Genomic DNA, 24,867 nt, shown 5'->3' on the forward strand with positions numbered 1-24,867 from the left:
CACTTTGCTTCTTTGTGACTTTGTGTATCACAAAAATCACTGTGAGCCAAGGGTTAAGACACTAGAGTTTACTTGACTATCCTTAGACTGACTGCCCAGGGATGCTCAGCCCCAACCCTTTGCTGACTAAAAGATCTCTCTCTATTCTGTCAGAATTTGTAAACATATTCCCAGGACACCTAAGAACCTTGGAAGAACAAATTGTTGGGGAAATGGCTCTTTAGCTTCCTGTGCTAGACAAGAGGCTCCTTAACCATTTGATTTGATTTGATTTGATTTAGGAATAATATTCTCATACCATGATTCTGCAATTAGTATAAGCAATATGGTTTCAGGAAAGGCATTACTTCAGAAAAGGCATTACTTATGATCATATGGGACTGACTTAGAGGGATATTTCTTTCATATAGAGTTTTGCATGTCTTAAAGGAAAGATATCTTCAGAAGGCTCCATATCCATCCCCTCGGGCGGTTACTGCAAAAGTAGGGTAGACCTCATAAGTCGTATATGCTGTTAAGTCTTGTCCAAGGGTCACTGCTTGCTTGAGCTGGGCTGCAGACAGGGGTGCAGCTGCGCTAGGGACAGCATATCCTGGGGAAGGAGACAGAGAGAAACCTCATGAAAGGACTCGAACTGGCTCTCTTTTGACTTAATCTTCTTTGATCAATATGAAAGTTTAACATATTGCTTAAAGCCAAAGGTTAAAATGTACATTTCAAAAAAGGTGCACTCAGGGGAAACAATGTCTGGACTTAGTGATTTTTAAAATGGCATTCGAAAGTCCTAGGACAAGGTTCTATAAATTGGAGTCAGGTTACCTGTGTCAGACTCACCTCATACATAATTAGAAACATTGAGGATGAGTTCTATTGTGGATTGAATTGTGTCCCCCCAAAATACGTGTTGTAAATCCTAACCTCCATGTCTGTGGTAATAATCCCAATTGGGATTGGATTGTCTTTATGTTAATAAGGCAGGATTAGTGTAAAATGTATCTTGAGTTCATCTTTTTGAGGTATAAAAGAGGATAAACGTGCAAGATAGGAAGCAGAGATGGGGGAAGAGAGATGCCAAGCCACATGAAGATCACCCAGGAGCAGAAGCTCAGAAGAGACAAGGACCTTCCTCCACAGCTGACAGAGAAAGTCTTCCCCTAGAGCCAGCACTTTGAATTTGGACTTCTAGCCTCCTAAACTGTGAGAAAATAAACTTGTTTGTTAAAGCCCACCCACTTGTGGTATATCTATTATAGCAGCACTAGATAACTAAGACAGGGTCCATGAAACAGAAACTTAACAAGATCCTCAGTTGATCAAAGTTCTAGGTTTAGGGCTTTTTCATAGGGTCTCAATCTATAAATGAGGGTAGTGGATTGAGGGGGTGGTAGGGTACGGGGAGAGGTATTACGGATCTGGTTCTGCTACACTGCCAGTCCTGACTAAATGATACTTTCAAAACTTTAAAAGTCATTGCCTTAACCAAAGAAGAATCTGTAGAGACTGGGTAGACCAGTAGGGAAAATACTGTGAAGTTTGTGTATAACATAAAAGCAAATAACTAACTTGTCCATATATAGATCTATCCATCAATGGCAAAAGCATCTTCCTCTTGCCCCAACATCAAGCCTATCTTTGGTGTATCAGGAAGTGTTGATGCTGGTCCTCATCCTCCAAAAACCAAAGGATTTGAGGGGCAAAGAAAACATCTGTGTGCTTTCATTTTAGTATTATGTGTAGCTAATTAACATTTACTCTTTTTCCCTCTAAATTTTATTTATCTTGTTGTTGTTGAGAACATACACAGCAAAGCATAATTCAAGTTTCAATATGTACAATTTAGTGACATTGATTACATTTTTCGAGTTGTGTAACCATTCTCATCCTCCTTTTCTGAGCTGTCCTTGCTTACTAACATAAAATCACTGCCCTCTAAGGCAGTGTCTAATCTTTTTAGTTGCTGTTGTCAGTTTCATCCCATATAGATAGTTCTTAAAAGAGCATAATGCTCAAGGCAGACCTTTTTACTTGTTAAGCTAAACTATTGCTCAGTTTTAAGATGACTTCAGGGATACCTTTGGTTTCAGATTATCTTAGAGCAATAGTTTTAGAGGTTCATCTACCCTCCATGACTCCAGAAAGTCTATAATTCATGGGAGTTTGAAATTCTTTTCTGCATTTTCCCTCTTTTGCTCAGGATTTTTCTATGGAATCTTTGATCAAAACGTTCAGTAATGGTAGCCAGGCACCATCCAGTTCTTCTGGTCTCATGCTAAGGGAGGCAGTTTTTCATGGAGGCAGTTAGCCACACATTCCATATCCTCCTCCTATTCCTGACTGTCCTCCTCCCTCTGTTGCTCCAGGTGAATAGACACCAATTGTTGTGCCTTGGATGGTGGCTTGCAAGCTTTTTTAAGACCCCAGGCACTATGCAACCAACTAGGAGGTAGAACAGAAGTACCAAACACATTATTAGCCCAGTTAACTGGAATGTTCCATGAAACCATGACCCTAAACCTCCGAAGGACCAAGGACCTAAGTCCCATGAGGTGTTTGGTTGTACATAAGCAGCAGCTTCAGCAGCTACTTTTTTTTTTTTTTAAATATATGTGTCACACGACTTTTGCCAATTCAACTAACATTCACTCTTAAAGAAGAGGGTGTAATAGCTATTACCTAGAAACAATTGTTTTCCTGTAAATGTGTTAGACCAAATCTTGGATATTTCTGAGACTACCCAAAAATTGTGAAAGATAACAAGAAAAAGGGGGAGTATAATTAAGCAATGAACAGAGACAAACTGATTAATAATGTCCTTTTGGTTTACATGCTGTGGAAGTCTGCCCAACCCTAGGCACATTTTTTTTTTCCTGGTGGCTTCTCAGGAAGTAGTGGCAGGAAGCTGGCTTGACTTTTTTTTTTTTTTTAAATGAATCCACTCCTTGGCTCCTTCACTTGGGGCAGTAATGCTGACTAATATGCTAGTGAAGTTTGGTACATTTTCCAAAGATATGAGAAATGTATTAACAATTACTTTCATACTTTTGGAAACAATATTTCTAAAGTAAATAAGGTGTGTGTGTGTGTCTCACAGATTTTATTTTTGGGGATTTTGAATTTTCTTTGCAGTTTGGCTAATTTCTTAAGAGCAAGTGTATTTATGTTTTAAACAGATTCTTCCCTTGGAGACTATTATCTTTGCTTGACTCCACAGTTAAGTTATAACACTGGCTCTGAAATTCTTAGTCATTCCCCAGACAACTCTCCTGCCCTAAATAGTTTTAACTTCTTTCAGGACCAAATAGAAGTGAGGATAAAAATCCTTTCCAGTGTGAAAGTAAACTTCATAAACCTACTGACGGTGGCTCATTTATTTTTATATACATGAGTTAGGCTTCTTTAGAGTGCAGCTTTCTCCAACACAGGGAGTCAACATCCTCCAAGATTGAGAAACCCTGCCACAAGTCCCTGAAGGACAGACGTGTGAACACTCTATAATATGGAAAGCAAGCACAGGGGCTGATGGTCCCAGCACCACTGAGGGAGGACCTTGTCCTCTGCAGTGTCAACTGTTACCTTGGTAAATTTTCAGCGACTTGCCACAGGTCTTCACCATGTTCTTAGGGTGAAAACATTTACATTCACATGCATGGTTAATTTCACACCAGGGTTTCCAGCTGGCTCATTCCAGTTCAAATCCCTGCAGAGAATTTGCATTTCTAACAAGTTCCCAGGTGATGCTAATGCTGTTGGTTAGGGATCAGTTCTGAGAATAATTAAAACAATGGTTCTCAAATATTTATTATACATAAGGGTCACCTGGGGATCTTGTTAAACTATAGATTTTGATTCAGTGTATCTGGGGTGGAAATGCAAATTCTCAGCAGGGTTTCAAATCGGAACGAACTCGTTGCAAGCCATGTTTCACTCTCATTTGCTGGAATGGAGGATGTATTTGCAACTTTTCAGAAATAAAAGAAAATGAGAGCGAGCTCTGGTTTGGTGACTGAGGAATACAGAAATTCTCACGCCTACACATAACCAATACATGAATTAACCAATTGATAGAAACGTCATATTTCTAGTCTAGTCAGACCTCACTAATTTGGGCTTATCGGTAGCATGCTGACATAATGATAAGTCAGAATGACAAATTAAAAAAAATATATGTAAAAAAATGACAAATTAAAAAAATATATATTACTAAAAAAAAAAGAAAAGATCACTTTAACCTCCAAGAAAAATTCCGAAATAGGTTTACTGCCTAATTCCCTTTAATTTCTAGTGGATTCATTTTTTAAAAATATTGTGTTTTAGGTAAAAGTTTACACAGTAAATTGAGTTCCCCTTTAGCAATTTTTATTTATTTTTTTTAACAAGTTGTTCTGTGTTACTGGTTACATTTTTTCAATGTGTCAGCAGTCTCATTATTTCCATTCTGTTTCCATCTAACTAGCTTCCCTTCCCCTCCTTGCCTTCTCATCTTTGCTTTTGGGTAACTGTTGACTGTTTGGTCTCATATAGTTGATTGTTTAAGGGAACACATTACTCATGGGTTATACTGTTTATTTTATAAGCAAATCATTATTTGGCTGAAAGGTGACCTGCAGCAATAGCTTCAATTTAAGTTCAATGGGTATCTTAGGGCGATAGTCTCGGAGATTCCTCTAGTCCCTATCAGCCCTGTAGGTTTGGCCTGTTTTAGGAATTTGAGTTTTGTTCTATATTTTTCTCCCATTCTTTCCGGAACTTTCTATGGTGTCCCTGGTTAGAATGGTCAGTAGTGGTAGCTGAGCACTATCTAGTTTTTCTGGTTTCAGGTTAGAAGATGTGGTTCGTATGGGCTATTAGTCCCGTGGACTAGTTTCTTCTTTGAGCCTTTGATTTCCTTCATTTTCTTTTGTTCTATATGAGTAGAGACCAATAGTTGTATCTTAGGTGGCTGCTTACAAGCGTTTAAGATCCCATACGCTGCTCAGCAAACTCAGATGTACAACATAATCTTTGTGAACTATGTTATGCCAATTGACTAAGTTGTCCCCCAAGACTATAGTGTCAAGCCTTTTGACCCAGTAAACCAATCCCATGAGTTGTTTGGATATGTGTAGGCAGCCTCTGTAACTGTGCCCCTTGTGTGGTTTGCTATATATGTGGATATATACGCTATACATATGAACATTTTATATGCTGTACATACAAACATACATATATGCCTGCAGATACAACTATGCATGCCCATGCATTTCCTGTATATGCCTTCCTGTACACATAGACACACCCGTGTCTACCTACGTAGCCACACACATATTTTTGGTTGTTTTTACTGTCGTTGTAAAATTGTATATGTTGTAGCATTTACTGAAATAGTACCTTTTTCTCTCCAGTGGATTCACTTTTAGTTATTAGCATTTATTATGGGTATATAATAAATGGGAAAAGGCTTTTTAGTGTGACCCCTGAAGGCATGGTTATCTACAGATATACTTTACTGTAAGCAATCAGCATATACCCCAAACTAAAATTATAGAACAGATACATTGGGGCCTGATTATTCGCATATTGAAAAGCTCTCTCTGTATCTGTTCTCTTTCCCTCATGGCTTAAAACAATTGAAGAAAAATGTGATCTACACATTTCTTTCAGGAAGCAAAGTAGTAAATGTAGAATCGAAGACTAGAACTGGGTAGAGAGCCCATTTGCTTAAAAGCTGATTGACCTTGGGTAAGTTACTTAATCTTTCCTATACTCAGTTTTTTCATCTGTGGAACTGGCATTATGACAGAACCTAGCCCTGAGAGAATATAAAGCAAGCTATGTATTTAGGTGAGTACCTAGCACATAGTAAGAGCTCAAGTAAGTATCAGCTATGAATAGGTTGTTCAGAATTCTCTCACCTAAAGTTAAAAAAATAAAACAAACCAGACTCAAAGATATTGACTTGCCCAAGATCGCACAGCTGCTTAAAAGCTGAGCTGAGACTGGAACCCACTCCTGCTGTCCAGGACAATTCTCTTGCTTCAGGCTTTAATGGTTCACTCTGTCAACTTTTTGGTTACAGAAGGTACAAGTTGGAATTATTGTAAGTGGAGTTCAAAAATAATTCTGAGATTGTGGTTGTAGCATTTCCCAAACACCTCTCCAGGGTGCCATTTCTGGCAATTTTTTCCATACCTGGAAAAGCAGTGGCAGAAGCAGCAACAGCAGCAGCTGCTGGAGTTTCGGCTCCTTCAGTGGGGATACCCAGGGTCTGCAGGGTGTGCTCGGCGGCATATGTCTTTGCTTCATCCACATAGGCACTTAGCTTTGGAGGTGTGAAAGGGTGGCTGAAAAGCACAGTCAGGATAGGCATCTTATACTTGTGCTGCTGAGCCAGGTGAAAACCTAAGGCATGGCTAGCTCTTTAAGATGACCGGATGATGGAATTTTATGTAGGTATTTTTCGGTTTCTTTGCTATTAAAGCTTCTAAATAGACATGCACGTAGGTATATTTGTGACTTGACCTAGAACATTGATGACTGATAATGTTTCTGGGCATACTTGTATCACATTATATGACTTATCTAAGGTATATGTGAGCACAGTCTTTCCTGAAATATATAGAAATGCAGCCTTGGGGTAAAATTCAGAAGGTGATATTCACATTTGGTCTAAAATTCATGTGATGGGACATGGTTTTATTACGTGTAAAAATGGCACTTTCATATGGTTCAATCTAAATACTGCCAGATAAGAAAATAGGCTGTAGTTTTCATTCCTTTCCCATTTTATCTTACCTGCAGTTTTCCATTGTTTGATTACTGCTCCTACACAGTTTTCACTGTCTGTGTGAAATTTTGGGGGCTCTTGGATGCCATCCTCATAGGTGGCACAGACATCCCAACTACATGTCCCAACATTTGTGTTTAAATAAAATGCCTAGGTAGCAGACGTGAGTATTCACTTGAGTATTGAAATGACTGCACACTCATTTACAAGGAACTCTTATTCTCAAATCTAAATGATTAGAAATTTGGATAAGTTACGCACATTGCAGGATTCTGGCTGGCCAGAGCAGGAATGGTGATTTTGTATAAAAATAGTTGTCTTTGGTCTTGTCCAATGGCAGTGTGCAGCTGGTATACCGGTTGTCCCCAATTATTTTTCTGACAAATTTCTTCTAATATCTACAAGAGTTTAAAAAAAAAAAAAAGATTCCCTCTTCAAATGTCACATTTGCATTATTTCTCTGGTTTTGGGGTTTTAAAAACCAGTCTTTAACTAGAGTTTAAGCCAATATAAAAAGATAAAATGCCACAGTTTAACGATTCGTAAAATTTAAGATGAACTCCATTGAAAATGTTATATCTATTAATTCATAAAAATCATTTTCACACCATTTATTCTAATATGTTTTTTGTTCAGTCCATTAGCTGTAACTCTTTAACCAGAGCTTAATTTTATGATTTCTGTTTGATATATTTATTTTACTAACAAAAAATTGATGCTGTAGCATAATGTGGCTGGATTTATTCATCACGACCTCAATTCCCTCTGTTTATTATTGTTCAGAGATGACAAACTAAGAATATATTCCTAGTCTCCTGTCATCTATTCATATGTTTTTCACATTATATTTTCATAAAAATACTTAAAAAGTTTAAGGGGTTAGTATTTATTGATGAGCATTAATAGATGGGTGTTGACAGTTACAAAGTCTTTATTAGATTGGCAAGATACCACTTCTGGCTATTTGTATAATTATCTAATTTTTATCACCTTCTTGTATTTTTTTTTTTCTGTCATTTCCCTAAACTGAATTTTTCCAAAGGCCTATAATTTTCCTCATCCTGAATCATTTCTGGTGGCCCACAAGCTCCGATCCTTCCATTAGTCATTTGATTCAGTAAACTGCAAAACGGGGCACATAACCCACTGCCGTCGAGTCGATTCTGACTCATAGCGACCCTACAGGACAGAGTAGAACTGCCCTATAGAGTTTCCAAGGAGTGCCTTGTGGATTTGAACCACCGACCTTTTGGTTAGCGGCCGTAGCACTTAACCACCACTACGCCACCAGGGTTTCCAATAGAGGGCATAAGTGCAAGAAAATTACTTTGTGGGCTAGAACAATGGCCCAGGTTGTGTCTATATTTAGCTTCTTATCTCATTTGTTTTAATACTAATCTAACTGCAATCATATGACATTTTGTAGTTTATTAACTTTGCAAATTACTCTTATTTTCTCTGTTAACATTTCTTTTTAATACTCTTAAATTTGTAGCAACTTCAAAGCATCCCCTGAGGTTCTTGGGCAATAGTAAATTAGTTTCAGCCAGCAGATAGGCTGCCTGTCTATGTACTCCTGGTGTGTAAACACATGCTAAAGAGAGTACCACCCCCAACTATTGACTTTGCAGGGCCGTACTCAGTCCCTCTGCTCTTCCTGTTGGAATTTCCTATCTCTGCTATGGAGTTGTTAAGGCTCCATCTATTGGTTGGAAGTGACACAGTCATCAATTTCTAAGTCAGAGCTGTAGAAATTCAGAGACGAATTAATTCAAGCACTCGTATTGACTTATAGGGATAGTTGCTTATATATCAGTATAAATATTAATGTAAAGCATGACCCATTTATAGCCTAGGTTTAAAATAAAAAGCAGAGATCTTTACTCATGCTGTGTATAACAGCTCTCAGAATTCTTACACAGAATTTATGATTACCATATTTTTATGCAAACAATGTGTGCCTTCTACATTTGTTTTACAACCATACCCTCCACCCCCACGAAGTATTTTCGTAAGTGCCACTATGTCAATTTTTTTTACATGTTGCTGTAAAAAAGTTAGCATAGTGCACTTATGAAAATGCCTGGGGTGGGGGAGATGGCGCAGTTGGCAAACAAATATAGGTGTGTATTATTTGCATAAAAATATGGTACCCATAAAAATTTTTCTTAAAAAATTTCTAGGTATCTCAGTACTTTAGTTAGGTTCTTTATTTTGTGTTTTAACCCAAGAGGGGCTGGATAACTAGCTTTTGTGTTCCCTGAGTGAAGCTCTTTCCTTGCACTTACCATATTTCATTATAATGCCCTGTTTGTGCGTCAGTATCTCCCACTGGATTGCCATACGATATTTTTGATGGCATGGATTATATTATGTTTGCATTTACATTCCTAGCATTTAACAGAATACTTTGTGCATAATAAATACCCCAAAATGTTTTTCGAACAAATTATTACTGAATTTACTGCTCTCACAGGCATCTTTTTTTTTTTTTTTTTCAAATTACCTGGATAGGGTTAGCAGAAATCTTAGTAGGCAGAAGAACTAGTTTTGGGGTATGAGAAAGCCATTAATTCCATAGGGGAATACACAAAATGAGCTTTTAAAAAACCAAGTTTTCTACTTGATTGCAGTCATAAGGACCACTTCCATAAATCTGAGGCTCTTACCACTGGGGTGGGAGTAGGGAAGCTTGTTTCAGGGTATACAGACTGTAACTATGAACAGCCTGATATAGATCATTCAGCCAAAGGGTATTTCAGAGAGGCCAGCATGTACTGCATAAGCACAGGAACCACAGGGCTAACATAGATCTGCTTTATTTTTAACCCTCTTATTCAGTTTCTGTACTGGAACAACTCTTATAACTTTTAAATTTCCAACAATGAAAATATAGAAACATGGAAACTTAAAACTGTGAAATGAAAGCAATAAAAATTCACCATAATGCCACTGCCCAAATGTAACCATTGTAGAAAACTTAATTTGATATGACTGATGACATCTCATAGTTAGATATTCACCTACATACCATGATAGTTTTCTTAAAATAAACATAGTGTTTCCAAAAGAGAGTCCTAAATGGTCTATTCAGGGTTTCCTGTTATGAATACCCTTCATTTGCCAAGTAATTTTGCTCACAAGCAATAGGCATTTATTCTGAAGTGGAGTCTTTGCCTCATTTTATATTCATTTAAGGTATTGGTTGTTAATTCTGAAAAATTCCCAGTTTCTTTGCATTTCAACAGATTATTTAAGGTTTTGAACTCTATGGATCACAATCGTCCTATCCTGTCGTGCATGGGGTTACCATGAGTCAGGCAGGGGCTGACTCAATGGCAGCTAACGACAACTTCGATTATTGGTTTTTTTTTTTCCTTTAAGCAAATAAATTAGCCAATCACCATAATATAATTTGAAGGAATGCTGGCCACTGAGTGCCATTTTTCATTATAGACCCTTTCTTTTTCTATAATTTAAAAAACAAAAGCCTCTATAATGAAAAAATGGCACTCAATGGCCAGCATCTCCTCAAATTACATTATATCAATTGGCTAATTTATCTACTTAAAGGAAAGAAAAAAACCAATAATCCAAGTTGCTGTTGTTAGCTGTCATTGAGTCAGCCCCTGATTCATGGTGACCTCATTGTGATCCATAGAGTTTTTATTGGCTGATTTTTAAGGAATATCCCCAGGCCTTTTTTTACTAATCTGTCTTAATCTGGAAGCTCTGCTGAAATCCATTCAGCAACATGCAAGCCTTTACTGACAGAGCAGTGGTGGCTGCCCTTGATATTCATTGGCCAAGGCACTAGGCCTGCGTCTCCCACATGGAAGGCAGAATTCTACCACTGAACCACCATTGCCCTCAAATAGCCCAGACCAAAAAAACAAAAACAAAAACACATTACCATTGAGTCGATTCCTACCCATAGCGACCCTGTAGGACAGAGTAGAACTGCCCTATAGAGTTCCCAAGAAGCACCTGATAGATTTGAACTGCTGACCTTTTGGTTAGCAGCTGCAGCTCCTAACCACTACGCTACCAGGGTTTCCCAAATAGCTCAAGTAGGGACCAAATAAAGCCATTTAATGAAAGGTTAATGATGGTCATTCGCTCAATTTAAAGAAAACTATCTTTGGAATATATTACGTACCTGGGGAGCAAGTTTAATTCCTTGGGGTTTTAGAGTGACAGGATTCATTGGGGTGAGCTCCATCCCAGGCAAAAGGTCATAGAGTTTATCTTCTCTCTTGTCTCCTTTGACCTGGTATCCACGACCCAGGCCTGTGTATGCCAAATAGCCACGACCGCCCAGTCCTCTCACTCCCGCAGCCCCTACAGGTACATTCATGTAAATTTCTAGGAATGTAAGAACGATTAAACTGAATCAAACCACCAGAAAATCACCCTGAATCTCACTGTAATGGAAAAGTTAGCCCCAGTCACATTAATTATTGTCCTGAAGGTGGGTAGAAAACTCTAGGATTCTACATAATGAAACTCAACATAAAGTAGGGTTTACTACAGGTATCTTTTTTCTTTATTTTTTTTTACACCATCTGTGCAGAAAGCAATACCATCAAATCTATTGCTAAATACACAAGCAACTAAAATTTTTTGGTACAGAGAAAAATTTTGCAATTTTTGTCTTCACTTAGCCTTTTGTTGATGTTTTGCTATAGTCTAAATAAATGTTGAGAAGGTGTTTATTAAAACATCCCAATGTAATACGACCAAGTGTATTGAAATCAGTCTTGCTTAAAGACTGTCACTGACCAGCAAATAAGAAATGAATTCCAGCTTTTCCACTAATCCCACCCCCCAATGATCTACTGGAAACCAACATTTAGAAAGCATGTTTTTTAGTTCATCATTCCCTCTCTTATGGTCTGTCAATATGAGGCTTAAATTTCCATTGAGTTTCATGCATAGATTCCTTTTGATTTTTGTTTTGTCGCACTACTAATTTGATTTCCTACTGGTAACATAAAGAGATAAGAAAAATTAGATTGATTACCCTCCATTCATGAATATCATTCATTGATTCTTTTCTTGTTATAAGAAAGATATATATCTTTTTCCCTTGCAGTGGAGTTTATTTTTTTATATACATTACAACTGGTTGACAACTTATATTTAATGTATGGATCCTTTAAGGACGTGATTTTAGATTATAAATCAATAATGGTTTAGTGACATAATTTGTCTTTATATAGACAGGTTATTCTGAAGGAAATTCTGATAATTTCTTAATCAGTACAATTCTGGGAAAGGTAATTGTAATATGATTACGAAACTTTTAAAGGAGCTCTGGTGGTGCAGTGGTTAAGTGCTCACTTGTTAACTGAAAGGTCGGTGGTTTGAACCCACCAGCTGCTCCGAAGGAGAAAAATGTGGTGATCTGCTTCCATAAAGATTTACAGCCTTGGAAATCCTATGGGGTGGCTCTTTTTTTTTTTTTTTTTTTTTGTAATTTAAAAAAATGAAAGCCTCTATGATGGAAAATAGTACTCAATGGCCAGCATCTCCTCAAATTACGTTATGCTGATTGGCTAATTTATCTACTTAAAGGAAAGAAAAAACCAATAATTCAAATTGTTTTTGTTAGTTGCGATTGAGTCAGCCCCCCGACTCATGTCCTATAGGATGGCTATGAGTCAGAATGGAATAGTAGAGCCCCTACGATGGTCAATTTAATTGTTCTAAAAATGGCAGAACACAGTAAGACAAGTGTTTCCACAGTAATCTGGGGGGTACCCCTTTGATTCTATGTCAAATCCAAGAACAGATTTAAATACACAGTTTCTTTGTTGAATTGCCCAGATTGGTATCATATTTGGAAGCCAGGACTAGGATTCTGTTGGCATTAGCCACATCCTGAAGGGGTCCACAAGATAGAGACAAAATGGTTTCTTGGAAATAAAGAATGCTTTTATTATATTGTTTGAGCTAACTGAGCTCTCTAAACTGCTTGAACAGATTCAAAGAGGAAATATTTATTGTCTGGCAGTAAGATTGACTTTTTTTTCCTCCTATCTGGGAGTTTACTATCTAGTTCCCCATATCCTGGAGAAAAACATTGGATTTCCTTAATAGTGTAGCTTTTTAGTAGGCGAAATATATTTCTAGGGGGAGGGCAGATGAGGGCATCTCCTATTCATGATAATTCGTGGTTTCTAAAAAAAAAAAAAAAATTTTTTTTTTTTTTACCAGAAGGTGACGCCACTGAATCACTATCAGGTATACATGCACCTTGAAATATTTTTGCTATTTAAGATATTTGGTTTCCATCGGACCATACAATACTGAGTCATGTATGATTGGAAGATGGCTGTCCAACAATAAAAGAGAAGCTCACAATTATAGAATTGAGTTTTTGTTTGTGCAAATTTTATTGGTCCATGCCAAGATCAAATTTATGCTTTAGGCTCATTTGCACTATGTTCTGACCAAGTTTCCTTTTCAATAACCAGTTGTAATGTGAAAAAAGATTTCTTATGGAAGGAAAACTATCACTATAATAATTGATTTTTAATAAACAATTTTCCTCCTTTCTTTCCAGCAGAGAAAATTTGTCTAAGACATTGCAATTCAAATCATTTGAAATCTTGGGGCAAGAGCTGACTGGTGTTACCTCTAATAGAAGGGGCCCGGATAATGGCCCTGTTGCTGAGGTGTCCTTTGGAGGCTGGGAAATGAAGGCTAGGAATTGCTGCGTAGGCCTGGGGGGCATAGAAGACAGGAGCTCCAAGGTATGTTGTGGTGGGATCATAAACATGGCCCAAAGAGTAGGTGTAGTCTCCTTGCAGTGTGGTGCCCCTTCCACCTGTGCCTCGGGTGTACCTAATATAACTGTCCTTGTCCACTGGTTTGGCTAGGGTCACTTCAATGGGGGACCCATCCAGCACCTGTTATAAAGAGCAAGGAAAAGGCAATGTGAGAAGATATGATGATATGAGCACAGTGTGGCTGACCTCTAGTAACATGTAGCCTTTTAAGAATTAGTCCATTTGTTGCCATGTTTACTAATTTTTTCATTTCTATTTATCTTGTTGGAAAACTTAGTGGCATAGTGGTTAAGAGCTACGGCTGCTAACCAAAATGTCGGCAGTTCAAATCCACCAGGCACTCCTTGGAAACCATATAGGGGCAGTTCTCTGTCCTATAGGGTCACTATGAGTCAGGATTGACTCGACGGCAATGAGTTTGGTTATTTATCTTGTCTCTCCATAGACATGTTTGTGTTTAGTGCCAGCTGATTTTCACTCAGTGGTATTGCTGGTAAGCTGCAAGAGATATCAACAGGTTTGATAGTGACTTATTGGCCACTGTCCCTTTATATAATGGTTATAACTTTATTATCTGGGTATAGTCACTGTGACAGAAAATTGTGTAACATTTCTAATATGTGATTATATAGATATATTTTTAAGTATGGAATGTACTCACTACTACCTAGCATAGTACAATGGGTGAAAGGAAACCAATAAAGTGACTTTTTTCAATTATTAAGCATCCTTGGGTGGCGCAAATGGTTAAGTGCTTGACTCCTAGCAGAAATCTTGCTTTGGAAAGCAGGCCTGATGCTCTGCTTCTGAAAGGTCACAGCCTTGGAAACCCTATGGAGCAATTCTACTCTGCACACATGGTTCGCCGTGAATTGGCATCGACTGTAGGGCAACTAACACTAAGAACATCAAATATTACACCTTGAATCAGGCCTTTCAGCTGACAGCCAGTTAAAAGTCTTGCTCCTTAGAAGTGGCTACACAAGAGATAAGTTTTCACTAGGAAAGAAGAGAGGTGCAAGTGGGGACCTACTCAAGGAGGGTGAATCTACAAAGTTATTACAGTCTTCCCTTCCCCACCCCCACACCCTCCGTAGATATTTCCTTGCGAAACAATATTTTGATTTGGAGAATTCTTTGCTGAACATTTAGGAACTGACATATAGGAACGGCAGGGGCTTTACCCAGGTTTCTTAAGAATTATTACAGTGATTAGTTTATTACAGAAGCTTTTGATGTTGAATACAGCTCCAGATGTTGAAAATAGCAGTTGTAGGTAGATCTACGTGGGCACATCTGTGCAACTGCTTGCATACAAAAGACAAACATGACTCTCAATTTATACTTGATAGATATATTTCTTACCAAAGGAACAAGGTGTTAAAAACATTGCTAAGCATTTGTGGCTTCTTTTCAATAAGAATGCAATGGGACTCTATTTTATATAAAGAAACGATGTAAAATTACCTGCAAAAATTCCCTTTTACAGCAGTTGAGTGTCTACCCTTATCTTCGGATTTTGTGAGTAACTCCATAGTTCCTGAATCATTGAAATTTGCTGGACAGAGTGTGTGCTGCATGGTCATCTTGACATTTTGATCAGCTTCTGGCACTTTGTCCCTAGTTTCATGTATGTATCCTGCTTTTTAAGTAGCAGGAGCAGTGCCAAATATGTTTGATGGGAGACACTGGAAAATAGCTAAAACCCAGCTGATATTTGACTATTTTATATTTATGTTGATCTAATTAGAAGAAATAGACTTAGTGTATTGAAGGAAGGGAGTGACCTTGAATCCAGTCCTATCTTGAGGAAGAGAGTCAAACAGATATTTCCATATCAAGAGACTTTTTGAATCGAATGATCCTTTACTGAAAAGTCAGATTTCTATTTTACTCAGTTTTGTTCTGCATTCCTCTTCCCTCTCCAACACCATTTTAAACCCAGTATTGTGCTTATATGGAATCTGTATATAGACCAAGAGGCAGTCCTTTGATCCAGGATTTTTTTTTTTTAGAGATATATGAACAGACCTAAATTTTTAAAATGTAAATGAACCAGTACAATTACCAGAATGGGAAAATTACAGGTTGAACCCCTGCTGGAAACTTAATCTCACTCTTAGAAAACAAGGGCAGCATGCATGTTGCATAACAACCAAATATCTTGACAGGCAGAGTTGGAAACAGCATTGCCAGGCTCAAAGATGGCAGCTGACCTCATCATTTTGAATGTGTGTCACTCTTCAACATTCTGCCAATAACTCAGTCTCTCACATCAGGCTCCTGAAAGGGCTCACTATTCCTCTTCCAAGTCTTCCATTCCAGGACTTTGACCTGCAATTTTTCCCATTTTGGTTATCATTCCAGTTCACTCAAATTTTAAAAATTTGGGTCTCTTCTGATTTTGCTTCATTGGCCATGACTGAAGTGATTTGAACCGATCCAAAGCCTTGGTCTGAACACAAGGGAATATTGCATAGTATATATTCGGAAAAGGTGTACATCAGGATTGTATCATTTCACTGTACTTATTTAATCTATATGCTGAGCAAATAATCTGAGAGCTGCACTATATGAAGAAAAATGTGGCATCAGGATTGTAGGAAGACTAATTAACCACCTTCAATAGGTACATGATACAACCTAACTTGCTGAAAGCAAAGAGGACTTGAAGCACTAACTGATAAAAATCAAAGACTATAGCCTTCAGTGTGGATTACACTTCAACATAAAGAAAACAAAAATCCTCACAACTGGACTAATAAGCAACATTGTGTTAAGTGGAGAAAAGATTGACGTTGTCAAGGATTTCATTTTACTTGGATCCACAATCAACACCCATGGAAGCAGCAGTCAAGAAATCAAATGGCATATTTCATTGGGCAAATCTGCTGCAACAGATGTCTTTAAAGTGTTGATAGCAAAGATGTCACCTTAAAGACTAAGGTGTGCCTTTTTCAAGCCATGATCTTTTCAGTCGCCTCATATGTATCCAATAGCTGGACAATGAATAAAAAAGACTAAAAAAGAATTGACACATTTGAATTACAGTGTTACAAAGAATACTGAATACACTGTGGACTTCCAGGAGAACAAACAAGTCTGTCTTGGAAGAAATACAGCCAGAATGCTCCATTACAAACCAGAATGGCAAGACTTCATCTCACTTAACTTTGGACATGTTATCAGGAGGGGCCAATCCCTGGAGAAGGACATCATTCTTGGTAAAGTAGAGGGTCGGTGAAAAAGAGGAAGGCCCTCAAGGAGATGGACTGACACAGTGGCTGCAACAATGGGCTCAGATATAACAACGACCAGACAACATTTTGGCCTGTGTGTCTGTTATACGTAAGGTCACTATGAGTCGAAACTGACTCAAAGTACCTAACAGCAATAGCAAAAACATTGTATTTTCAATGGTTTAGGCTTTTCAAGAGCTAGGACTATATATTATTAATCTCTATTGCCCCAAGTCCAGCAAACTTTCTTGTACATAATAGACATCCACAGATCTTTCTAGAATAAATGAATAATCATGTCCAAACCTCAATTCATCATATTTCTTTCTAAATAGGCTTCCCTTCTTGACTGTCCTAACAGCATCAACCTAGTCTCCCATATTGAAAACTGGAAATGGCCTTGAGTCATCCTTCTCTCACCCCATATCAATCAGCTCCTGAGTCCTTTGGATTCAGCTGCCATAGTCCTCCGCAGGGAATCTCCTACATTCCATTCTTACCCTAGTTTAAGCCTTTATTTCTTTCCATTTGGGTGACTGTAAAAGGTTTTTAACTAGTCTCCACTACATCTCCCTTCCAAATTTATAAATTCTCAACTCTTACTAGGTTTATTTTCCCAAATTGTAAGTGTAATCATTAAGGAGCCTAGATGGTGCAGTGGTTAAAGTGCTCAGTTACTAAACAAAAGACTGGTGTTTTGAACCCACTATCTGTGGAAACCCTGGTGGCTTAGTGGTTAAGTGCTCAGGCTGCTATGGCAGTTCAAATCCACCAGGCACTCCTTGGAAACTCTATGGGGCAGTTCTACTCTGTCCTATAGGGTCGCTATGAGCCGGAATATCGACTCAACGGCACTGGGTATCCATTCTATAGGAGAAAGATGTGGCAGTCGGCTTCCATAAAGATTACAGCCTTGTACAGCCTTGGAAACCCTACGGGGCAGTTCTACCCTGTCCTATAGGATCACTATGAATCAGAATCAACTTGACAACAATGAGTTTGGTTTTCGTAAGTGTAATCATTATTCTACTGCACACACAAAAAAAAGATTTTAAGTCTCAACCTGTCTATTAAAGTAAGTATAAATATCCATATGTGCGCATATGTACATCACATCACAGTATAGTTAAATATATTTGATATATATTTAACAATATAATATATATGTATATATTGCTATAATTAATTTTAGCTGTAAAAATTGGGAAAAATTTTAATATTTTGCAATGATAACTATTTGACTTTAACACTTAATTTACGATTTACTGTGTCCTCTTGGCAATCATCAGGCATACTCACCAATGTTTTCAAATTGAGAAAATCTAAACTACAAATTATTTTCAAAGTATTAACATTTTTACAATAATTTAATAATCAATGAAGTTGACAATGTTTTTCTTCATAGACATTTATTTAAATACTCATTTTTGTTTTGTCACTTTCCTTTTATATTTTGGAGTCAGTACTATTTTCTCCTCAGGGCTCAAGTATTTTTGTAGGCCCCTGAGATGCTCAGGTGCCCTGGGCATCGCTGTGTCTGAAGGACCTGTGCAGATGATTCTCCATTTGCCCTCCAGATCTACCCCCCAACCTTCTCCAGTCTGATCTCTGCTCTGGGAGGCTGTTCTACATGAGCATTCTCTAGGGCTCCTGGTTCTTCTGGGTTATGACTGGGTTTGGCCAATGTGGAGCCCTGACAGGGTTGGAGAGAGAGAGAAAACAATGAGTTCAGCGCATTTATTTTCCTGACTCCCTCTCTGAGTGGTCTCCTTGGGCTGCCTGTGTCCCTCCACTAAAGGTTGCTACTTCTTTCAAAGTGATCTGCTCTACACAATTCTGTCCTCCTGCAGGTTTCTTGTTATTTCTCCTGCCCATTGTCCCTTTGACTCCAGGGGTAGTAACAGCTCCATTGTACTCTCTCTTGTGAGCCCACTACCCTCCACTCACACCTTTGTATCAGTCTCTTGGCCGTGTGTCCTGTTGGGAGCCTGACTGATTCAAGGCCTGATGGGTAAAATAGCCCTGTGTGCATTATGTTCTAACCAGACTGACCTACTTTTTGCTCTTCTCCAATCATATTTAGCATTGTCCAAATTCTATGCCTCCGTCTCAGACTGTTTCTTTACCATGTTTTGTCTATTGAAACTCTGCCCATTTTCATGGCTTCTCAGATATTTTTACATTCATAAGGATTTTTTTTTTATGACCCACTTCTTCTGTTGAACCCTCTCATCACTTTTTGTGTGTTTTAATGACTTTCACCTGACTTAATTTTGCAAAGGTGCTTATGTACCTTTCTTATTTCACTGCTAGACTTTTAGCAGTTTGATAGATATTTTAGGCTTGATAAGTGGCCTATGGAAGATTTTCAATGTTTATTGGATTGAAATATAAATATTGTCTTTGTTTTGTAGACAAATAAATAGAAAGGATATAGAAATCAGTTTTCCCCAGACTCCAATCTTGGCGAAACCAGAGATTCTAAGCCTTCCAGAGTTGGGAGAGCCAACTCTGAAGGGCAGAATGGTAAAAGTTACTTTGGTATCTCTTCTGGTCATCATCCTCCAAAACACGGCACTAAAAGTGATACTCTGTTGGCAGTAACAAGAGGAAATTGGAACTGGGAGAAACACCTTGGAAGTAATTTTCTCCAGTCTTATCTCTACAGGGAAATTGAGCGCAATGACTTGTCCAAGATTAGAGGTAGAATTGGACATATAAGCCACATCTGCATTGTATTTTTCATTACTTCTGTTTCATGCATTTTATAGGGACTAAGGTGGCCATATAGGGACCATACAGGGTCACTATGAGTCAGAATTGACTTGACGGCAATAGTTTTTTTTTTTTTAAGGTGGCCATGTCAGAGATGGAGAACGCCTTAGTGAGATAGATTTGCAGGATTCTTCTTTCAAGTGGAGTTTCCACACCAAACTTTGATGGAATCTGTACATATTTTTCTTTGTTCTTAATAGGTTATCAAAAGATTTACTACGTTACCTTTCCATTTAAAGCTTTCATAGCCTTAACTGCATCTTCTCGGTTACTGAAGTGCACAAAAGCATAGTCTCGGATTTTCTTCACCCTCTCCACAGCACCTGTAAATAGAATGAAAGTAGCCCTATTGGAAAACTTGAGATAGGACTGAAAATGATACATTTAGCATTTAGTTTCCAAGATTATTTGATTGGCTTTTTTCGGAAAACCAATACTTAGGTAAGCAGCTCATCAAGAATATTTCACATGTCCAGGTTTAAAACCTACACATTCAACAGAAGCTTTTGTTTGTAATTATTTTATGATACCCTTATTATGCCTGGTAGCACAGTGGTTAAAGTGTTCAACCATTAACCGTAAGGTCAGCATTTGGAAACTACCAGCAGCTCCACAGAAGAAAGATGTGGCACTGTGCTTCCTTAGAGATTTACAGCCTTGGAAACCCTATACGGTCGCTATGAGTCAGAATTCACTCGGTGGCAGTGAGTTTATATTATGCCTCATTATAATTCGCATGCACTTGTGTAGTATGTACTTCCTAGGTTATAAGATTTTTAAGGACACAGTATCTTACTTTGCATCTCATATAATGTAAAAGGGAACATCTTATACATGGTAAATAATTTGTTGAATTCATTTGAATTCAATTATTGGTCATCTTATAAACATAGATTTAGGGAATTACCTTTTTAAATTTTATGATTTCCCCCCACCCCTAAAAAAAAAATTGCTTATCTCTTTTGTCTTAGATAATAGAATTTTAAAGATAGGAGGGACATTAGTAATCTTCCATTTTAATTTTTCCTTAATTAAATTTAATTTACTTATTTTTACATTAAATATTCAGAAGCTAAAGTTCTGACAAGGTAAGTGAAATTTATGAGTCCACATAGTTAGAAACAGGCACTCAGGTCTCCTTTTCCAATACACTTTTGATTAAAAAAAAAAAAAAGATTTCTGAAGGAACATTTGAGAACAAGATGGTTCCCTATGTTGCTGTTCACAGTATCTAAAGCTTGGAAGCAATGTCGTTGTAGGTTAATTCTAGTTTCAGGAATGCCTTTTACAGAAATACTCACACATACGCACAAGAGTCATGCACAAAGATAGCAATTACACCACTGCTGTCACAGCAAACCATGAAACAACCTCACTATCCACTTTCAGGGACGTGATTAAATATGGTACATTCATGCCAAGTAATACCAAGGAGTCTTTAAAGAGAACAAAGAAGGCCTATTTGTACTTACATGGGAAGATTCAAGACCCATAGACACATTGAAAAAGTTACAAAATAATAAGTATAATATTAAGCATTTATGTTTTAAGAATACCAACACATATATATGTGCATATAAATATAAATACACATACACAGAGAACTGAGAAGATGCAAACCAAACTGTTAATAGGGTTTACATCAGGAATGGGGAGAAAAAAACGGGAGAATGAAGAGACTTTCATATTTTAATTTATATATCTGGTATTTCACAAATATTTTACAACTATTGTTTATATTACTGTGTAATAATAAAAAAAAACAAACCTAACCTATTTTTTATGTAGAGGACTAGTGTAACAACAACAACTACTTCTTTGTAGAACTGCAATGTTGATGGTAACACATAAAGATAAAAAAAAAAGTTGTACCGAGATAGTCGACCTGTATATTTTACATTTTATTAATAAAATTAAAAAAAATATATTGTTATGTACTTAATTTTAAAAATAGAGTTTTTAACCCAGAGCGAGAATAAGATAGAAACTTGTTAACTACTGTCTTAGTTATCTAGTGCTGCTGTAACAGAAATACTACAAGTGGATGGCTTTAACAAATTTTTTTTTTCTCACGGTTTAGGAGATCTCCATGTGGCTTGGCATCAACCTTCCCCCATCTCTCTTCTAGCTTGCTTGCTTAATCTCTTTATATCAAATGAGATCGACTCACCATATACTCTACACTAATCTTGCCTCATTAACATAATGAAGACCACCCATTCCCAAATGGGATTATAACAATGGCATGTTGTTGTAATTGTTAGGTGCCCTCAAGTCAGTTCCTACTCATAGTGACCCTATGCACAACACAATGACGAAACACTCCCCAGTCTTGTGCCATGCTTGAGCCCATCATTGCAGCCACTGTGTCAGTCCATCTACTTGAGGGTCGTCCTCTTTTTTGCTGACCGTCTACTTTACCAAGCATGCTGTCCTCCTCTAGGGAATGGTTCCTCCTGATAACATGTCCCGAGTATGTGAGATGAAGTCTCCTCATCCTCACTTCTAAGGAGCATTCTGGTTATACTTCTTCCAGGACAGATTTGTTCATTCTTCTGGCAGTCCAGGGTGTATTCAGTATTCTTCACCAACCTCATAATTCAAAGGCATCAGTTCTTCTTCAGCCTTCTTTATTCATTGTCCAGCTTTCACATGCATGTAAGGTGGTTGAAAATACCAGACTCACCTTAGTCCTCAAAATGACATCTTTGCTTTTTTATGCTTTAAAGAGGTCTTTTGCAGCAGATTTGCTGAATGCAATATGCCATTTTATTTCTCTTATTGTGCTTTAATTGAAAGTTTACAAATCAAGTCAGTCTCTCATACAAAAACTTACATGCCATTTGATTTCTCGACTGCTGCTTCCATGGGTATTGATTGTGGATCCAAGTAAAATGAAATCCTTGACAACTTCAATCTTTTCTCTGTTTATCATGATGTTGCTTATCGGTCCAGTTGTGAGGATTTTTTTTTTTTAATGTTTAAGTGTAATCCATAATGAAGGCTGTAGTCTTTGGTCTTATCACAGGCATAGAGGTTAGGACTTACAACACCTTATTCTGGGGGACACAATTCAATCCATAACAAACACTACCAGTTTTGAATGTCAGTTATCCTCTTTTAGCTTATTAGACCTCAGTTGGGTGCATTTTGAAAGACCAAGTTTTTGCCTCCTGTCCTCAGTGCCCAGAGATAACATAGGAATGGGATGCTATGTCAGGTAGGCTCAGAGGAGGAGAAAAGTCCTCTTTTTCCTTCCTCTCCCCTATCAAAGTTCAGTTATCCCCTTAGATTTAGGTTACAAAGGCAATGAGGGTCTCTACTCTACCACGTGGTTCAATGGCTGTGAATTATCTTCCTTTGGAATAATCTTAGCTCTGAAATGTAAGTATAATTAAAATGTTCTGGCACTTCTCTGCCCTCTCCCCACAGCATTCAGCACTTGGCTTTTTTTGACAGTGATTGTACAGACCAAAATTGTCTTGCCAGAATGGTTAAGATAAATGAAAATATTTGAAACCACAAAGGTTGGAACTCATAATTAACCCTTTCCTGTCTGTTGGGGCATACTTTGCCCACCCACTTTTTCCCCCACTCAGGTCCATTGGGAAGCTGCTTTCCTATTGACAGTCCATGTTGCCCCAAGACAGGGGCCTTTATGACTGTTTGAAACCAAAAAGACAGGCATGCACCACAAATTACTGTTTCTACAGGATGTTGTATGAGGTGTGTGCATTTTTGGTAGGAGAAATTTTGAAAAAATTTCTTTGGGACACTGTATGTCTGGACTCTAGAGGGTGTCCAGGGTAGAAATAGTGGGACAACGTTTGTCCCTCAGGACTTGGAGAGTAGGATTGTTGGAGGGGGAAAAAAAAATCCATACTATCTGCCAAAAATTCAACACCCCTCAATGATTTAGCATGTTTCCATTAATGGAAACACACGGTATCAACAAAAAATTCAAGGCAGAAAATAGTTGGGTCTCTTTATTTCCCTCAGGGTCAGGTGGTGTGACTATCATAACTCAACTTTACGGTTAATCTCACTAACTGAGAAGTAGGAGACTGGCCAGTGAGAACCTCAACCTTTCCAGTCTTTGCTTCTTTCCTTCAGTGCCACCTTCCATTTAGACTCCACTAGACTGAGAACAAGATCTGCTTCAAGGCATCTTGGCATTGTCTTTATGCATTTCTGGCCCAGGGCTTTGTACACTTAGCAAACACATGAAGGAATATTATCAGTCAATTCACACCCCAGCTTCTATCATTCACATTACTTCCGTGTCACTTCAGATGACAATCGATATAGGTGTTCTGAAATTCTGCCTGCAGATATTTGAAATCTGCTTGTGTTTTTGAGTGGCAATGTCCAGATGCAACTGCTTTGCAAAACTTAATATATGAAAATTTAATCTCATAAAACAGACAAATTAGAAAGAGTTTATATCATAAAACCTGGTTTTTTTTACAGTAGTATTCACCACATGGCTTATTTTAATATGTTCCTTTGGTGCATAGGAGTTTGCTCATTGATCATCACTGGGAAAAGGATACGCCAGAGAAACTTAAAGTTAAAATATCTGTGGTCATTGTCAGGGGCTAATCCATCAGCTATGAAGAAAAAGATTCTCTGAAATCATAATATAAGGCATTGAAGAAATACCACTCTGTTCATTATCAAGCTGTCTGTAGCACATCAAATACCAGAAGAGACACATACCTGATGTCAAAGGGAGGGTTACCATAGAACCACAGTTCTCTAAGTGTGGTCCTCAATCAGCAGCACCAGAAGTTCCCTCCACCTAGAAACTTAACAAGAGGTCCCAACCAAAACAAACAAACAAACAAACCCAGTGCCCTTGAGTCGATTCCGACTCATAGCGACCCTATAGGGCAGAGTAAAACTGCCCCATAGAGTTTCCAAGGAGGAAACAAGGGGTCCCAGAGTGATGCAAATACCCTCATCTAATAATGTAGAGGTTGTTGGTTCGGATCTACCCAGCAGCGCCATGGAAGAAAGATTTGGCAGTCTGCTTCAGTAAAGCTTAACCAAAAAAAAAAACAAAAAAACCATTGCCGTTGAGTCAATTCCGACTCATAGCGATCCTATATGACAGGGTAGAACTGCCGCATAGAGTTTCCAAGGAGCGCCTGGCGGGTCTGAACTGCCAACCCTTTTGTTAGCAGCTGTAGTACTTAACCATTACACCACCAGGGTTTCCCACGAGAGGTCCCAGAGTGATGCAAATACCCTTATCTAATAACATAGAGGTTGGTGGTTCGAACCTACCCAGCAG

General features: G+C 38.0%; 1 protein-coding gene across 2 annotated transcripts in view; it reads right to left on the reverse strand.

Moving 5' to 3' along the window:
- Nucleotides 1-297: 297 nt before the first annotated feature.
- Nucleotides 298-24,867, reverse strand: part of A1CF (APOBEC1 complementation factor) — a 55,159-nt gene continuing 30,589 nt past the window's right edge. The window contains exons 6-11 of one of the 2 annotated variants that reach the window (XM_010589134.3): nucleotides 19,797-19,894; nucleotides 13,404-13,677; nucleotides 10,923-11,104; nucleotides 7,025-7,161; nucleotides 6,169-6,320; nucleotides 298-592 (exon numbers count right to left, since the gene is read on the reverse strand). In XM_010589134.3, the coding sequence (XP_010587436.1) occupies nucleotides 441-592; nucleotides 6,169-6,320; nucleotides 7,025-7,161; nucleotides 10,923-11,104; nucleotides 13,404-13,677; nucleotides 19,797-19,894 (995 nt within the window). In that variant the 3' untranslated portion in view covers nucleotides 298-440. Of the gene's footprint in view, nucleotides 593-6,168; nucleotides 6,321-7,024; nucleotides 7,162-10,922; nucleotides 11,129-13,403; nucleotides 13,678-19,796; nucleotides 19,895-24,867 lie in introns of both variants that reach the window. The other variant, XM_003409024.4, reaches the window with a different exon arrangement.

This window comes from Loxodonta africana, chromosome 16 (genome assembly GCF_030014295.1).
Source record: "Loxodonta africana isolate mLoxAfr1 chromosome 16, mLoxAfr1.hap2, whole genome shotgun sequence".
NCBI lineage: Eukaryota > Metazoa > Chordata > Mammalia > Proboscidea > Elephantidae > Loxodonta > Loxodonta africana.